At 40.6% G+C, this 17,299-nt stretch overlaps 1 protein-coding gene across 1 annotated transcript in view; it reads left to right on the forward strand.

Moving 5' to 3' along the window:
- Positions 1-17,299, forward strand: part of LOC139728192 (dynein axonemal heavy chain 10-like) — a 71,798-nt gene that overhangs the window by 29,222 nt on the left and 25,277 nt on the right. The window contains exons 28-43 of the mRNA XM_071639153.1: positions 337-560; positions 984-1,152; positions 1,575-1,675; positions 2,794-2,977; positions 3,470-3,604; positions 4,302-4,454; positions 4,965-5,153; positions 5,775-5,921; positions 6,335-6,526; positions 6,997-7,115; positions 8,619-8,913; positions 9,160-9,417; positions 10,353-10,619; positions 11,322-11,537; positions 15,079-15,366; positions 15,855-16,046. Coding sequence (XP_071495254.1) covers positions 337-560; positions 984-1,152; positions 1,575-1,675; positions 2,794-2,977; positions 3,470-3,604; positions 4,302-4,454; positions 4,965-5,153; positions 5,775-5,921; positions 6,335-6,526; positions 6,997-7,115; positions 8,619-8,913; positions 9,160-9,417; positions 10,353-10,619; positions 11,322-11,537; positions 15,079-15,366; positions 15,855-16,046 — 3,129 coding nt within the window. The remainder of the gene's footprint in view (positions 1-336; positions 561-983; positions 1,153-1,574; positions 1,676-2,793; positions 2,978-3,469; positions 3,605-4,301; positions 4,455-4,964; positions 5,154-5,774; positions 5,922-6,334; positions 6,527-6,996; positions 7,116-8,618; positions 8,914-9,159; positions 9,418-10,352; positions 10,620-11,321; positions 11,538-15,078; positions 15,367-15,854; positions 16,047-17,299) is intronic.

Genomic DNA, 17,299 nt, shown 5'->3' on the forward strand with positions numbered 1-17,299 from the left:
CAAAAAAACTGCCGGTCCTGGGGACTTTGTTAAAACGGGAGTCCACTGCAATACAGGTCTGTATGCACCAGTCTGAGAGCATCTGTGATTCAACCTTAGTGAGATGTAAATAACAGTATTGCCCAGTATGAATGTACCTCCCATGCTCACCATGCTAGATGTTAAAGCTGTGGCTTTGATAAGGACCTCAAGTTGACTCTCCATGTCCGGCAAGCTTGACACGTGATGTTTTACTCATGTTTGTCCAGACCTTAAGTCATGGTGGTTAACTTCATGCATCAAGTTATGACATATCTTTTATAGAGTTAACGGTGCATTTACTTTTTCTTCCTGCAGATGTTCGACAACATCGCGTCGCTGAAGTTCCAGGAGGGTAACAACAAGGAGACCATGGCCCAAGCCATGGTGTCGGCAGAGGGGGAAGTGATGAACTACCGGCAGCATGTGACGGCCGAGGGTCGGGTGGAAGACTGGATGACCTGTGTGCTGGAGGAGATGAGGAGGACCAACCGCCTCATCACCAAGGAGGCCATCTTCAAGTACTGTGAGGGCATGACCAGGTGGGTTCAAAGGTCGTAAGGCTTCTTTGCTTCTGCCGCTACATAGATGTCAGGACCAATTCTGCGTGGATAGGCATACGTATGGTTATTGGTGCACAGCAGTGATTAAACAAAGTCCAGATCATGGGTATACCTGTAGACTGCTAGAAAATTGGAGGTATAGCGCAAAAAGTATGTTCCCTCTTCAGACCATCATGAGTTAGTGACTGCTTTTCAAAAAAGTTCTATCAAGAATATTGAGAGTAATCGTAGACACAAGCTCATTTGTTGTCACTGTGCATATATACTACAAAAATTACTCTGCTCTCTTTGAGTGCAGCATTGCCCAATATGGTGGAAAATTGATGGGTTGTCGACAGGTATGTGGATGAATAGAAGTGGAAGGGGAGTTGATTCATTATTGATGCCTGCATTTTTTTCCAGAGTGGAGTGGATGTTCCTGTACCAGGGTATGATCGTCCTGGCAACCAACCAAGTCTGGTGGACCTGGGAGGTGGAGGACGTGTTCAGGAAGGTGCGGCAGGGAGACAAGGTCGCCATGAAGAAGTACGCCAAGAGGATGCATCAGCAAATTGACAACCTTGTTGTGCAGGTAATGATGGGTTAGGGCGAAGGTTTGGGTACTCGTTGGAGCTGCTGTAGTAGATTTTGAGAGTGACAGCTGCATAGTTCACTGGCGATGTGTTTGCTAAATTTAATAACACATTCTTTTCATCATGTTAAAATCTGCTTTGGATGCACATTTATTGCTGATCTAATCTGAGTAAGTGCTGATTGCAGTTTGCATTGCATAGGCCATCAATAGCCATCACTTATGAGTCATTTTCAGGAAAAATGGGTGGCATATGGTTTTGTGCGAAAGCATAGGAGTAAGAAGGCATTCACAGGAAACTTCAGTAGAACAACTAGTGAATGTTGTGTTAGCCCATAAAGAGTATTGTTCTTCTATCTCCATGATCAAAGTAGTCTGTTCTACGTATTATTCAGATAATTTTGTTCCTCTTTCTTTGATAGGTGCGATCGCCTCTGTCCAAGAACGACCGAAAGAAGTTCAACTCTGTGCTCATCATTGATGTGCACGCCAGGGACATCATCGACGGCTTTGTGAGGGACAGGTAGGACCATGACCAGTTCTTGCTATGCTTGTTACTTCCGCCAAGGGGGGAGGTTATGTTTTCGTTACCGTTGGTTTGTTTGTTAGTTCGTTAGTTAGTTAGTACGTTTGTCCGTGTGCAAAATAACTCAAAAAGTAGTTAACGGATTGGGATGAAACTTGCAGGGAAGGTTGAGAATGACACAAGTAAGAAACGATTAACTTTTGGTAGTGATCCAAGAATTTTTGGTTAATTTATGAAGGATTTTGATATTTTGGCATGTAGGGTCAATGAACTTGGGAGCTCAGGCTGCGCGTACTTGAGGTTTGCATGCGCACGCTAAGGTGCGTGCTCTAGTTTCTGCTAGGCCGAGGCACACTGCGCAGCTGAGGGTTTATGACGTAACAAAGGCTTCTATATTGGGAAACCGGGTGACTCTCAGCACACGCAGTACATTGTATGTGTGGGTGGAAATCACTATATCTCTATGGAAGAACATAACAAGATCAGTGGGACGGTGGAAATGAGCTGCATACTTGGCGGAGGTCTGCGCTCTCAGAGAGCTTCTCTAGTTGTAGCTGCTGTCTTGCTAGGCTTGACTAAATATATCACATGAGCAGCATCTAGGACAGGTGCCATGAATGTGACTATGATAACAAAAGTATGTGACAGCTTTTTGTATATGAAAAGGAAGAATTGAAGTCCGAGGTTATGAAAGTAGTAGCCTCGACAGACCATGATGAAAGTAGCAGTTTCGAAGGACAAGTATTCAGAAATGTGGAGTCCTTGCCTGTGTTTAAGATTCCTCATTTTGATTTGTTTATCATACAGCAAAGCCATATTTGCTATGATTTTTTTTTTCATTTAACAATTTGTGTTTTAGATAAGTTTTCACCACATAAAGAATTACAAAACATAATTTAGAATTTGTCAAAATGTGTATTTGAATGGCAAAATGAGTAAAGGAATTTATATTTGGGCTTGAAAATCATATTCTACAAACATGAAAGCTCCTTAATGGCTTAAAAATGCCCAAGCGTAAAGTCGTATAAACAAGTTCAATTTGTTTTCAATTGTTTTTTACCATACAGTAATTGAATATATTCATTTTCATCAAATTTATTTGTCATTTTGTCCAGTATCCTGGATGCCAGGGAGTTTGAGTGGGAGAGCCAGCTAAGATTCTACTGGGACCGGGAGCCAGACGAGCTCAATGTACGCCAGTGCACAGGTACCTTTGGTTACGGTTACGAGTACATGGGACTGAACGGCAGGCTGGTCATCACTCCACTGACAGACAGAATCTATCTTACCCTGACTCAGGTTAGTGCATGGTACTGTGTGCGGTGCAAAGAGCTCAGTGTGTCCTTCACAGATATACCCATACCAGTTAAGAGATGTAATTGTCCAGTCGATCCTTTTTCTTGCTGTATTCTGCTGTCATGAATAAGGAAAAATAGGTAGGAGTAAATGATACAAATTACATGATGGATCATAAATCAGTGGTTTATTGATGCAAGTCTTTCTCCACATGATCAAGTGTCAGTCAGTCACATGTCCTTCTCACGAGGAAGAAGCACTGCTGAGTTAGCCACTGAGATGGCTTATGTAGTTTACCCTCCACATCAACTCATACTTGTATAACCATATAGTAGTAAGTTACCATCACAACTTTACTACACCATCTATTAATTTTGAATGGTGCTTGTGTCTCTGTAGTCTTCTCCATATTGACAGCATGCTTCGATCAACATTGGCTGGAATGCTGATTTTTTTACTTGTGGTTCACATGTTATGATGTGTGGTTCTCCCCAGGCTTTGTCCATGCAACTGGGTGGTGCCCCAGCGGGACCAGCCGGTACCGGCAAGACAGAAACCACAAAGGACTTGGCCAAGGCTCTGGGTCTGCTCTGCGTGGTTACAAACTGTGGAGAAGGCATGGACTACAAGGTAAAAAGAATAACAGCAGTGTATTTTGTTTTAATTCAAGATCTGTAATGTAGGATGTATGCAAATGTTGCTTAATATATTAGGATGGAAAAATGAGCAAAGAAAATGGGATTCCATCGGGAATATATTAGGATGTCGAATATAAATTAGCTTCCAATTGGTTGCTGACATTTCTGTTGATAGCAATTTTTGTTTTGTCTGTGTCATGATTTTCAAACCACATCACATTCAGGAGTTGTTTCATAGACGCAAGCTACTGGAACGTGGAGAGTAGGTGTGCAAATTGTGGTGATGGAAATCTTCATACACACTTCTTGAATAATTCCCCATAAGAATGCGATGGAATATGTTTCAAGTCTTAACTATTGATGTGTGGTGAGCAAAGTTAGTGGGATGGATGGACATTCAGAACACCCAAGAAAGGAAATATCTGGCCAGGGCCCCGTTGCAAGAAAGTTGCAATCAATTGCAAATAATTGCTAATTTTGAAACAACCATTCTGATTGGCTCAGGGTCTGCCCTACTAAGAAGACATGCATGCAACAATGATTTTGATTGGCCAGTGACAATCAGTTGCAAGTTGCGTTTAAACGCAAAGTTTCTAGCAACGGGGCCCAGATGCAACAGAATCTCATACATCACACGGTCTGCATATTTGTCACTTTAACGCACACTTCTTTTCTGCATTGCATTTCAGGCCGTAGGCAAGATCTTCTCCGGGCTGGCGCAGTGTGGCGCGTGGGGCTGCTTCGATGAGTTCAACAGGATTGATGTCTCCGTGCTCTCTGTTATCTCGTCCCAGATCCAAACCATCAGGAATGCCCTCATCCATAACTTGAAGAGATTCCAGGTAGATTTTTCAATTTATCCACACAAGCAGGTGCTGAAGTCTCTGCATCATTCCTTTTTGCTATCAATATGACCTACCTTGTTTGCAAGTGCACATATAAACAGCTCACCATATCACCTGCAGAACAACAATGCGTGCATGAATCTGTTGATTCAATTAGTTGCATTTTTCCCACCATCGGTAAGATAAAGGAGTGTGAATTCATCTACTGCACACAGTTCTTGAAGTTTTTCATGAGGTTTTGCATTTCAAAACTGTGTTAGTACAGACATCGAATCTGTGACGACTTTAATCACTATGTTGCTTTTTATACTTTGCTCAGTGTCCAAAATTCACTGACTTGAAATATGTCGCCATGCAGCTTTGGTCAACGTGTTTTCAATGTATCACATTGTGTAGAACCTCATTTTGCCCTTTATCTCCATGCGAATGCTTTCTATAACTGAGAACATGATACTCTCACATTACCATTACATTCATAGTGAAAACTATTTTCCTTGCGTCCGACAGTTTGAGGGCATGGAGATCGCCATGGACAACCGCATGGGGATCTTCATCACCATGAACCCTGGCTACGCCGGCCGCACAGAGCTGCCCGAGAGTGTGAAGGCCCTCTTCAGGCCCGTGGTGGTCATTGTGCCTGACCTGCAGCAAATCTGTGAGATCATGCTGTTCTCTGAGGGTTTCCTCCTGGCCAAGGTGAGATCACTGGATCTTGTCACTCGGTGACGAGGCATGTCACTGCACGCATGTAAACGATCCCGCTTCATTCATTATCGCAAAGAGCAGGGTGTTTAACCTTGTGAAGTGTTCCCGCCTCACATCCAACTGGACTCCATGGAAGACCAGCTTAGTGTAGCTGAAAATGGGCTATCTAGCCATCTTCTCAGATGGAAAATGAACAAACAAACAAACTATACTAATAGCATTTCAAATTCTCTGCATTTTAATGTGTAAGTGCTGTCAAATCATGTTTAACACTCACCTGTGCTCACTGCTGCTAACTGATCCTTTGATGCAAAGTTCACAAATAAGTCAATTTGTAAACTGCACTGAATTCCTGTACAAATATGTTACACTTTTGCAATTTGTGCTTGTGATAACCTGTAAAAAAGAAAAAGAAAAAAGAAGCCCATAACAAGTGTGGTACACAAAGGTATCCCCAAAAAAACAAATGAAAATTTAATGTAATTTCTAGATTTGATATTGTAATTACAATCAAGAATAGTTAAATCATGAACAGAGTCATGTTTTGTCTTTGGAATACAGACAAACTAAACTCTAGAGAAAATATCCATATCAAAATGTGTCGTGATGCAGGTCCTTGCCAAGAAGATGACTGTGCTGTACAAGCTGGCCAAGGAGCAGCTGTCCAAACAGTACCACTACGACTTTGGTCTGCGTGCCCTCAAGTCTGTGCTGGTCATGGCCGGAGAGCTCAAGAGAGGATCTGCTGAGCTTGCTGAGGTGTGTGCAATTTCTTTTCTCATGTCCTCTGTAGATAAAAGGATGTTTGCTTCCAGTGAAATGTTTGAATGACATGGAAGTGTAAATGTTGGATCCCAGTTAGTTGAAAACCAAAATTATGCTTGATTTCTTTGTTAGATTTAAGCATAAATTTTACTGTATTGAAATTCAGTACTTTAACCTGCATCTGATGCTAACATTTGCCTTGTAGCAGTGTGTATATTCAAAATTTGTCTTATCATGTTCAGATTTGGGTTTTCTTTAGTAACACAACTGTCTTATGCATGTCAAGTGACATCATGTGTAAGATTGCTGTAAATTGAGAAGTGTATAGGAATGGCCCGTCGTATGTTTTTTAATAATGCTTGACCCACATTAACCTAATTTGACTCTGCTTGAACTCTGCCTTCCAGGACGTGGTATTGATGAGAGCCCTGCGTGACATGAACCTACCCAAGTTTGTCTTTGAGGATGTGCCCCTCTTCCTGGGCCTTATCTCCGATCTGTTCCCGGGCCTGGACTGCCCTCGTGTCCGCTACCCCAACTTCAACGATGCCGTGGAACAGGTCCTGCAGGACAACAGCTACATTTTGCTGGACCACCAGGTATGGTTCAATATTCCTTGATGTTTTGGATTCAGGATTTATGTTTGTATTCACATTCATATTGCAATGATATTCCAGTTTTTCCACTAAGGATCTATAGGTGGTCAATGTATAGGGCCAGACTTTGTCCCTATCAAGAGTAGAACGACTGTCCACAAGCATGATCTCAGGTTTAATCAGTGTAATAAAAGATATTTCAAGATGAAGTTTGTCTCTCTTTGTCTTAAACATAAGCCTATTAAGTGCTGTATATAGGGTCACTATCAGTATTGTGGAAAGATACAAACCTCAGTTTGAAATGCAGAAGAAAGAGACCAAATGAAACTTGTAAAGATTGTGCATATATTATAATGACATCATTTCTAGGGTCAATACTGTACTGTATAAGGTCAGAATTAGAAAGAATCTACCAATATGCCTCTCTCTCACTCTTTTGTTTGTATCTTGTGTTCACTCCCCATCAAACCAAGGTTGATAAAGTCGTCCAGATGTATGAGACCATGCTGACCCGCCACACCACCATGGTGGTCGGACCGACCGGCGGAGGCAAAAGTGTGGTCATCAACACTCTGTGTCAAGCACAGACCAAGTGAGTTTTGTCTCAGTAACCTGGTGTTTTAATGAAAATGAAACTGTCTGAAGAGAATATTCTAGAGATTATTGTCTCATCTGTGGTAGAAGAAGTATGTTCCTGACCGACATTGCTCCAGTGGACTCGGTCTTTCAGAGCTCAATGTCACGTTATGCTAGATTATATAACGCCTGAAGAGATCCTTGTCATTTGATTGGTTGTTTGACATTGATCATTCGGCCCATTTCACTATGACGTCATCATCCGTGCAATGGTGGCTCCATTTACCGTGCAATTTTGGATCCATACGATTTCCTCCATTGCACGCTCGCTGAGAGCCCGGCACACTACGCATGTTAAATGCTTGCGTTTGCGGTGTGTGTACAGCACGCTGAGCACTCAGTGAGCACATTCGCGATCTCAGACTCTCTCTTGTTTCTAAATTAATAAAACATCAAATGACAAGGATCTATTTTAGGCATTATATAAAACAAATGATAAATGTTTTTCATTCGTGCAACGGACAGAATATTTCATTCGGTGAAAGATAAAATGTTGATCCATTCAACTCTGCTGCACCTCGTTGAATGGATCATTTTATCTTTCACCTCATGAAATATTCTGTCCATTGCACTCATAGACATTCATTATTTGTATAATATCTGTGACTCTGTAATGATGATACCCTTTAACCCTAAAAAGACTGGGGGGGGGGGCCTAAAAGGCCCCCCCCTCGACATTTCGCGCGATTACTCAGCAACACGCAATGCTCTCGCCGCGATGCTCTATGACTTTTTTCTTTCGAGTTTCCCGCACATTTGGACACCAAATTTTTGACGCCCGGGGGTACGGTTCTGAAGTTACATAACTTTTTGTACATGCACGTGAGACCGAAAATGGCTCAAAAATGTGATTTTGTGTACAAAGTCAATACAAATTGAGTTTTATCACATGGTTCATATAAATATGCTTATTTTTACTCTCAATGGCTAAAATCAATTTGTTTTAGTAGTATTATGCTTCAAAAAGGGTCTGCCAAAAATTTTGCTGAAAAAAACAACAAAAACAAAAGGTCGAAAAAACAAAGAAATACATAAGAAATTCATAAAACAATAAAATAAATAAGAAATTGATTTTGATACCGAATTTTTTTTCAAGTACAATTGCTAAGAATGCTACAAAGAATATCTAGACCAAAAATGAGCACTTTTGGAGCTTTATTTACTGATTTAGATAAAAAAAGTGATTTCTCGCATAAATTAGCATAATTAATCAAAATAAAATAAAATAAGACTATTTTGGAAAATTTAAATATACGATCTTGTAGATTACATCGCACACTACCATTGTGCAAATTTCTGCGGCGATCGCGCGATCCACGGCCGAGATCTTAAGGGGGGGCCCTTTAGGCCCCCCCCCCCAGTCTTTCGAGCTACCAAAATAGCCCAGTCTTTTTAGGGTTAAGGTGTTACTTATCAGAAGAAAAACTAGCAAACTTGAGCACTCCCCATTTCCCCTTAGGCTTGGGATCCAGACCAAGTTGTACGTGATGAACCCAAAGGCCATGAGCGTCATTGAGCTCTACGGAATCCTCGACCCGGTCACGCGTGACTGGACTGACGGTCTGCTCTCCAACATCTTCCGTGAGATCAACAGGCCCACAGATAAGAACGAGCGCAAGTACATCCTGTTTGACGGTGACGTGGACGCCCTCTGGGTGGAGAACATGAACTCTGTGATGGACGACAATCGGTTGCTGACCCTGGCCAACGGAGAGAGGATCCGACTGCAGAAACACTGCGCCCTGCTCTTTGAGGTCAGTTGGCTGTCAGTGAAGAGAAACTGGGAACCTTGGTGTAGACAAGCATGCTAAATCACTTTTGTTTGATTTGGCACATATAGTATATTTTCAAAAATCACTTAAAAGCTGAGAGTCACAAAGTGGAGTCATAAAACGTTAAAGAATGAGGGAATAATAGCAATGTCTTGAGTCTATTGTTTCTACTTTTTTTCTTATATTTGCCTTTTACCACTTCTCATTCCCCACATCTTGATTTCACAGGTGTCTGATCTCCAGTATGCCTCGCCTGCCACTGTCTCCCGCTGTGGCATGGTCTTCGTGGACCCCAAGAACCTGGGCTACCGCCCCTACTGGGAGAAGTGGGTCAACGCCCGCCCCAACAAGATGGAGCAGCAGGACCTGATGCGCCTCTTTGACAAGTACGTGCCCGCCACCCTGGAGATGATCCTGGAGGGTATCGTGGATGGCAAGCAGGGGGAGAAACTCAAGATGATTGTACCTCTCACTGCCCTCAACTTGGTGAGTGTTTGCAAAGCAAAAGAGTAATGCCTTTTTCTTTGTGCATTTTCAGTGCTATTGTTTTTGTTGTTTCGAGAGACCCAAATGCAAGAAAAAAAAAGTGTTGCATTATTGACACAACAAATATTTGTGAATATTCTCCTTGTGATGCAGGAGGGGGAAGGACATGAGAAAATTTATATTGTTTAGGCTGATTGTTATGAGAGAAAGAATGCAACAATACAAAACTTTTTTTTTTCTTATCATTTGAATGCTTAAAGCATGGGAACATTTTGTAACAGTAAAATATACAAATGTGTGAAACGCTTAAAGGACAAGTTTACCCAAATATATGTGTGAATTCAGTTAATGCAGCAATATTTGTAAAACGTATCAGTGAAATCTTTTGAGGAAAATCAGGCTACTGTGTATCTGTTCAAAAGTTATGAATTCTTAAGGTTTCACTGCTGCAGTAGTGGGATAAAAAGATTACGTCACTGTAAACAGAATTTACTATATATTCGTATTTCTAGCAAAATGAAAGAGCACTGGACTTACCTCTTTCAGAAAGCGGGGGGAACAACATTACCCTTAACATGTACCAGTAACATGTTGAGGGAATGTGTATTTTTCATAAAAGATTACATTTTGTGGAATTCTTTATATGTCTTCTTTATATCATTGTCATGCAGTGATGCCACAGATAATAACGCTGTTGTCTTTTCATCCAGTGATGGCAGAAATGAAACTACAAAATTCATAATTTCTGAACAGATACTCTGATTTTCCTCAAACTGTCACTGATGTGTTCTATAAATATAGCTGCATTCACTCAATCCACACATACAATGTATATCTGAGTGAACCTGTCCGTAAACTCTTACTGTGAAATCGTAGAAGCATCTTGATGGTGATTAATTGCTGATACTCCATCACAACCCCCTCTCTGTCCTCAGGTCACCCAGCTGAGTCGGCTCCTGGACTCACTCCTGGTCAAGGAGCTGTCCGAGTCTGACGTGCTGGAGTGCTACTTCCTGGAGGCCCTCTACTGGTCCCTGGGCGCGGCCCTGCTGGAGGACGGGAGGGTCAAGTTTGACAGCTTCATGAAGTACCTGGCCTCCATGCCCACCAACCAGGAGGAAGGCGTGGACCCGGGACCGGGCGAGATCCCAGGGGTGCTTGAGACAGTCTACGAATACTTCTTTGACAAGCAGAAGAACAAGGTACGAGATACTATTACCCATGATATTTCAGATCTAGAACAGTTGACTTCACAACAACAAGCTTTCTTCCAATTGAGTGATTTTGCAAATTTTGGACATTCGTAGAAAAGACAAAAAGTGATGAAATTGTAAGAATTTGATAATGATGACATGCTCCTTAATATAACACTAAGGGGGTCATACATTTTTCTATGAAAAAAAAAATATTACTGTCAGTCAGCCAATAGGCTTTTGGACAGAAAACTGTACATCTCAACAACATCTGCATATATGTTATGCATTTCTTCAAAGGGCTCTGAAAGACAATGGTAATTTCACAGTGTTTTTGTTGTGATGTTCTTCAGGAATTATTATTCAGTTCAAAATATGGCATCAATCAATGAAGATGAAAGGGAGAATTGTTGTTGCATATCAAGGGGTTCACAGAACTTTGAAAACAGCTCACTTAGTATTCTCATCTTTTCAAACAGTTTGAATTTGATTTTAAAAAAAGCTGTTAAAACTAAATGGAAAAAAAACAAAATATGGTGAATGGCCTATATAAAATAGAGAGAGATTAATTGATTGAAACAGGTACTGTCTGGTATCAAAGTCATTCATAATGCGGTTAGACTCATTTTAGTTGTTTATAAACTAAGGAACACGTGAAGTAAATCTCATGATTTAATGTAACAAAACTTGTCCATCTTGTTCATCGTGCAGTGGATTCCGTGGTCCAGAGTAGTCCCACAGTATGTCCATGATCCAGAGAAGCGCTTCAATGAGATCCTGGTCCCGACTGTGGACACAGTCAAGAACACATGGATCCTGGAACAGATGCTCTCCATCAAGCAGCCAGTCCTGTTTGTTGGTGACTCGGGAACATCAAAGACCGCCACCATCCAGGACTTCTTGCGCAACTTGGACCAAGATAGCCATGTAAGAACAAATGGTCCCAAGATCAAGCTTTCCTTGTTTTTACATAGTTTCTTCTTTCTTTTCTTTTTTTTTTGGGGGGGGGGGTGCTTTTCATAATCAGAACTAAATAGTGAGGATTATTGTGATAAAGTGAGTTTTTCTATTGTGGATATAGAGTAACTTTTTTTCCAATTAATATCCCCTTTTCTCTTTTTTGTGTGTGTAATGAATTATATGTAGTTGTTTCCTCAGAGACAACAGCTAATATCAGTGATCTGATTACTGTTAGTTTTCCACCAGTGACTTTGCACAGAAAATCTGTTGCAAGTTTTAATAGCGTGTTTTATATTTGGATTTGACCTCTGCAAGAATTTGTTGAAGCTAGTAGCTCAATAGGATCCTAAAAAGAGTATTTTCATTATTTTTTATGTGGGTCTTGAATGATGTGTCATATTTACAAGAGATTGTAAGAAATATTTCTGTCCTTGTCTCAGTCACAGCAAATTTGTTTGATTAAATGTGCTTGTGATGGTAGAGGTATGTGTTTTTGTAATGTATCTAATCATGACTCGCCCTGTCTGTAGCCTGAAACTGAAACCTACGGTCGTCTTAAGTTAAAGACAGTGAGTACCCAAAAAACAAAAAGAATGTAGAAGATCTAAGCCATCAATAGCAGCACTATATCTCAATATATACCATAGCCCCATATTCATGTTGGCACAATGTACAATGTATCAGTTTTTATCCATGGGTAACCTTTTATCCTGCCCTCAATGTTCATGCATAAGATATTCGCCAAGTTAGTCATTTGTGTTGTTACCTTGATTATTAGTGCATTTTACAGCACTTGTCGTCCTCATGCAGGGGAAAAGCACTTTTTTTATAGCACACACAAATGACCACGGTATTTTGGAATATCTTTTAGTTGTGCTGTGTGACATGTTCATGCCTATTTTAAAGGTGCATGGTCCCCGTGTTTTAGTCAAGTGCATACGCGGGCACAATGCGCAAGTTTCCTATAGAGACCTACGCTATCGACTTCTCTTTGGCGCTTACGCTTTGGCCCACTTTCCCGAGTCCGAAAAAGTCCGATTCACTGTAGTCAGTGGTCCGAACACAGTTCGGCTCATGATTCGGCTGAGGGGGATGACAGCTTTAGCAAACTTCTTTTGTGATGTCATAATAACAAGCACATATGCATGCACCCTGGCATTACTACAGACTGCGCGATGCGCAGAGAAGACAACAAAGGCAACGTTACTTAGCAACACCTACGCACTTTACTCTTGATGACAGCTCTACTTCAGTAATCTTCGTATCAATGCTAACGGTGATCGGCAGTATCATCAACAGCGCCATCTACACTACCGGGACTATGCCCCTTTAATGAGGGCTAAATTATTTATAGCCTTCCAATGTCACTTTGCAACCATGCACTGTAGCTGAGAAAATCTTATCACATTCAGACAATGTTTATCATGTGTATTAATGCCTGCAATGCCCTATTGTCAGGAGAAAATTGATCTGTAGATATATCTTGAAATATCAATCTGATTTGTCAGATGTTATGCACCATCCAAGAACACATCAGTAGACATGCATATATATTCACTTGTAGATATAAATATATCTTCACCTATTGATATGAATATGTACTCATCTGCTTATCAATATATGTAAGCCTGTAGTACTCGTGTGTATAGTCTTTAGAATTCATGGAAGTTTAATCTTTCAAAGTCAAATTAGTGTTGAATGTTTATCACACTCTCCCACGTAGCTCATTATTATGTTATTAGCTTTCTTTCCTTGTCAATCATTTTGTCGATGTGAAAATTCACATTCCTTATGGGATTTCTCCAGAGCCATTTTTCGATTTGTGTGTGTGTGTGTGTGTGTGTGTGTGCTTTTATGCCTCCGCCACAAAGTGTCGCCGGAGGCATTATGTTCTCATTTTTTTCTTATTTTCTCTTCTCAAGGCTTGACTTGTGATACCATCACAAACATAGCCTTTGATGTGCACTTTTACTATGCAACACAGAAAGAAAGAAAGAATTATCTTGGTGGCTGTAGTTTTTAAACAGGTTCTGACATCTCAACTGTCTCATCTGCCCTCTGACCTCAAAGTATTAATTAGCTAGACCCTTCATCTACATATAACAATTTTCTTAGAATTACATCCGAAGAACAATTAATGTTTGTAGTATTTTGCATCCAAGAACCCTGCTTGCAGCATCACAAATAGAACACTATAATTACATTTGTCCAACACCCAACATTTTTTTTTTTCGTATTTCAATGACGCAGAAGTCTGTTTAGTGAAAGTTAAAAAATTTGGCTCCAACTACTTTCCATATTACTTGATTTTGGCTAGGGCTCTGTTCTTCATTCTACTAATATGATGACATCCATACCTCAGTTAGCTCGTGGCAACACACAGCATTTACCTGTGTATCATATAGGATCAAGCTTATAATTGTAGTTCACACATGATGATTCAACCACTCTGTAAACTGTATGGATCCATTTCTGCAGTGTAGTCCTTGTTAGTGAAATGGTAGTACCCTCTGCAGCTCATCTTTCCTTGACTATTCCTGATGGTATGCCTCCTGAATACCACCATTAAAGTTGTCCACCTGCTCAACTATTTATGACTTTTTATGTGAGATGTATAACATACAATGTCACAGCACATTGTTGTTGCATTTTGTTTTAAGTTGTGAACTGGCCCATGTTTGAGGGACATAATTTTGTCATATTGTGAATTGAATTCTGACTTCACCTCAGAGGTAAAACAGTAGAAACACAGATGTGGCACTGTTAGCACATAAAATGCATCATTAGTCTGTATGGTATTTGTTTAGAGGTAAACTTGTACTGATATCTGCTGCCTTTTTCCAGTTGCCTTCAGACTCTGTCCAGAGCTATAAACTAGTTTTAGTCACATAGCTGGTTAAATATCTTTGTAGAAGATTGTGTTATTTACCTACAGTTCTCCTCTTAAGAAATGTTTTTCATTGTAATTAAAAAAGTATATATATATGTATGATGTATTGTATGTGTACACATGCTGCTTGCTATCAGTGTGGCTTTGTGTAATATGGTAGTAAGTGACAGTTACCACTTTGTACTTCTCTAGCATAACTACTGTTGCTCTTTAGGGTGTTTTTTTTTTTTTTGTCATTAAGAATTATCCTGAGGATTGTCATCAAGATATCACTTCCATACTTGTCGGTGCATTTTTCTTTGCTCTGCTTTTTTTTTCTTTTTTTTTTCACTGTATCCTTTCCATGTTAATTTCACTAATGGGCTTTCTTTCTTAATTCATCCTAGTATCTTACTAACACTAATGATAATGTAGGTTTTATTATTCTATCTATCATAGAAAAGATCTTGTGCATTTGCACCCAGCCTTCATTTCATGATTCTCCTCCCTTTCCAGTCTATTGCACCCACAAAATACTGAATGCCATTTTATGTAGTGCACATGGAAAAACTAAGACTTTAACTGACTCCTGTTTATTCCCCATCCGCCATAACCCCCCCCCCCCCCCCACCTCAACAGCTCATCCTGTCCATCAACTTCTCGTCGAGGACCACCTCCATGGACGTGCAGCGCAACCTGGAGGCCAACGTCGAGAAGAGGACCAAGGACACATACGGCCCGCCGCCAGGCCGACGCCTCCTGGTCTTCATGGACGACATGAACATGCCCCAGGTGGACGAGTACGGCACCCAGCAGCCCATCGCCCTGCTCAAGCTGCTGCTGGAGAAGGGGGGCATGTATGACCGTGGGAAGGATCTGATCCTCAAGTATATCAGAGACATCGGCTTCCTGGCTGCTATGGGCAAGGTATGAAAAATCAACCCCATAACTTGTTTCTTACACTGTGGAGATTTCGTTCTTGTGTTTGTTTGTTTGTTTTTTTAACATTTAATGATCAAAATCAACATTTCTTTTAAAAATTGTCGATATCTTGTCCAAATTTTTATCAGTTCCTCTGTATGTTTAACTTGATTTCCTTTCTTATATATGATTTTTTTTTCTGTTGATTAATTGATTTTAATAAATTGTTATGAAGAAAAGGGAAAAATCTAACCTAACACACCCCTTAACATAACACTTGGAAATTGTCTAAGGGGAAAGATACAGTTTCATGCAAAAGTCTTTGAATGGCATCATGTTGATAGTGTATTGTAAAAGTCCCAAATTCTCACTATGAACAAGAATCCAATAAAACAGACACTGAAAGAGAGAGAGAGAGAGAGAGAGAGAGAGAGAGAGAGAAGCTGTTCATCATGATTGTAATCTTGGCAATTTGTGTCAAATTTTCCACCCAGGCTGGTGGAGGCAGAAACGAGGTGGACCCCCGCTTCATCTCCCTCTTCAGCACCTTCAACATCACCTTCCCATCGGAGGACACCCTCAATCACATCTACTCCTCCATCCTGAAGGGCCACCTACAACCTTTCGATGAGAGCGTCCAAAAACTGGCACCCAAGATCACCCAGGCAACGCTGGACATCTATAAGGTCAGCACTGCTGGGGGGAAATATAACTTGAATTGGTGTTGCTTGTCATCAAATAGTATGGTTACATATTAGCATTAGTTTAAAATGCAGTTCAGAAATAATTAGAAAGGCATGCACTTGAAATTGGTTTCACTCAGTTGGACTCTGAATCTCAGTTTTAAACTGAGTTGCAATATATAGAACATGAGCGTCCTACTTAATTATGTAGATATCACAGCCTACTCACAAAAATTATTGAGGTGACTCAAAAATGTGTGATTCTTGCATATTATGTCAACCAGAATAAAGATTCAGGGATAAGCTATGACCTGTCATGTTATCAGTCATCATGTCACTAGCTGTCAAATTGTAACACTTGTGGTTTGACCAAATCTTCTAGCTGTATTTTTCAGTTTTTGTCCCCGCCGAACGAGTTCGAGCAGGGGACTATGAAACGGGCTCCGTACGTGTGTGTGTCCGTGTGTCCGTCCGTCCGTCCGTGTGTGCGTCCGTGTGTGCGTCCGTGTGTGATCAAAATCTTCAATTTGCTACTTCTCTGTCATTTATGAGCCAATTTTGATTCTGTTTGCTTTATATGATAGCACTACATGGGAGCTTTGAAACTTCTACACAGAATTTCAGTTGTGACCTTTGACCTTGACCTTTGACCTATATTGTACATTTTGCTACAAAATGCTACTCCTTCGCCATTTCTAACCCGATTTCGATTCCGTTTGCTTTATGTGATGGCACTAGGTGAGGGCTTCAAAACTTCTACACAGAATTTTGACCTTTGACCTTGATTTTTGACCTGTATTGTACATTTGGCTACAAAATGCTATTCCTTCGCCATTTCTAACCCGATTTCGATTCCGTTTGCTTTATGTGATGGCACTAGGTGAGGGCTTCAAAACTTCTACACAGAATTTTGACCTTTGACTTCTTTGACCTTTGACCTTGATTTTTGACCTGTATTGTACATTTGGCTACAAAATGCTATTCCTTCGCCATTTCTAACCCGATTTTGATTCCGTTTGCTTTATGTGATGGCACTAGGTGAGGGCTTCAACACTTCTACACAGAATTTTGACCTTTGACTTCTTCGACCTTTGACCTTGATTTTTTTACCTGTATTGTACATTTTGCTACAAAATGCTACTCCTTCGCCATTTCTAACCCGATTTCGATTCCGTTTGCTTTATGTGATGGCACTAGGTGAGGGCTTCAACACTTCTACACAGAATTTTGACCTTTGACTTCTTTGACCTTTGACC

Source organism: Diadema antillarum, unplaced genomic scaffold (assembly GCF_040938485.1).
Source record: "Diadema antillarum isolate AM-2024a unplaced genomic scaffold, OU_Dant_1.0 seq00000169_RagTag, whole genome shotgun sequence".
Lineage (NCBI taxonomy): Eukaryota > Metazoa > Echinodermata > Echinoidea > Diadematoida > Diadematidae > Diadema > Diadema antillarum.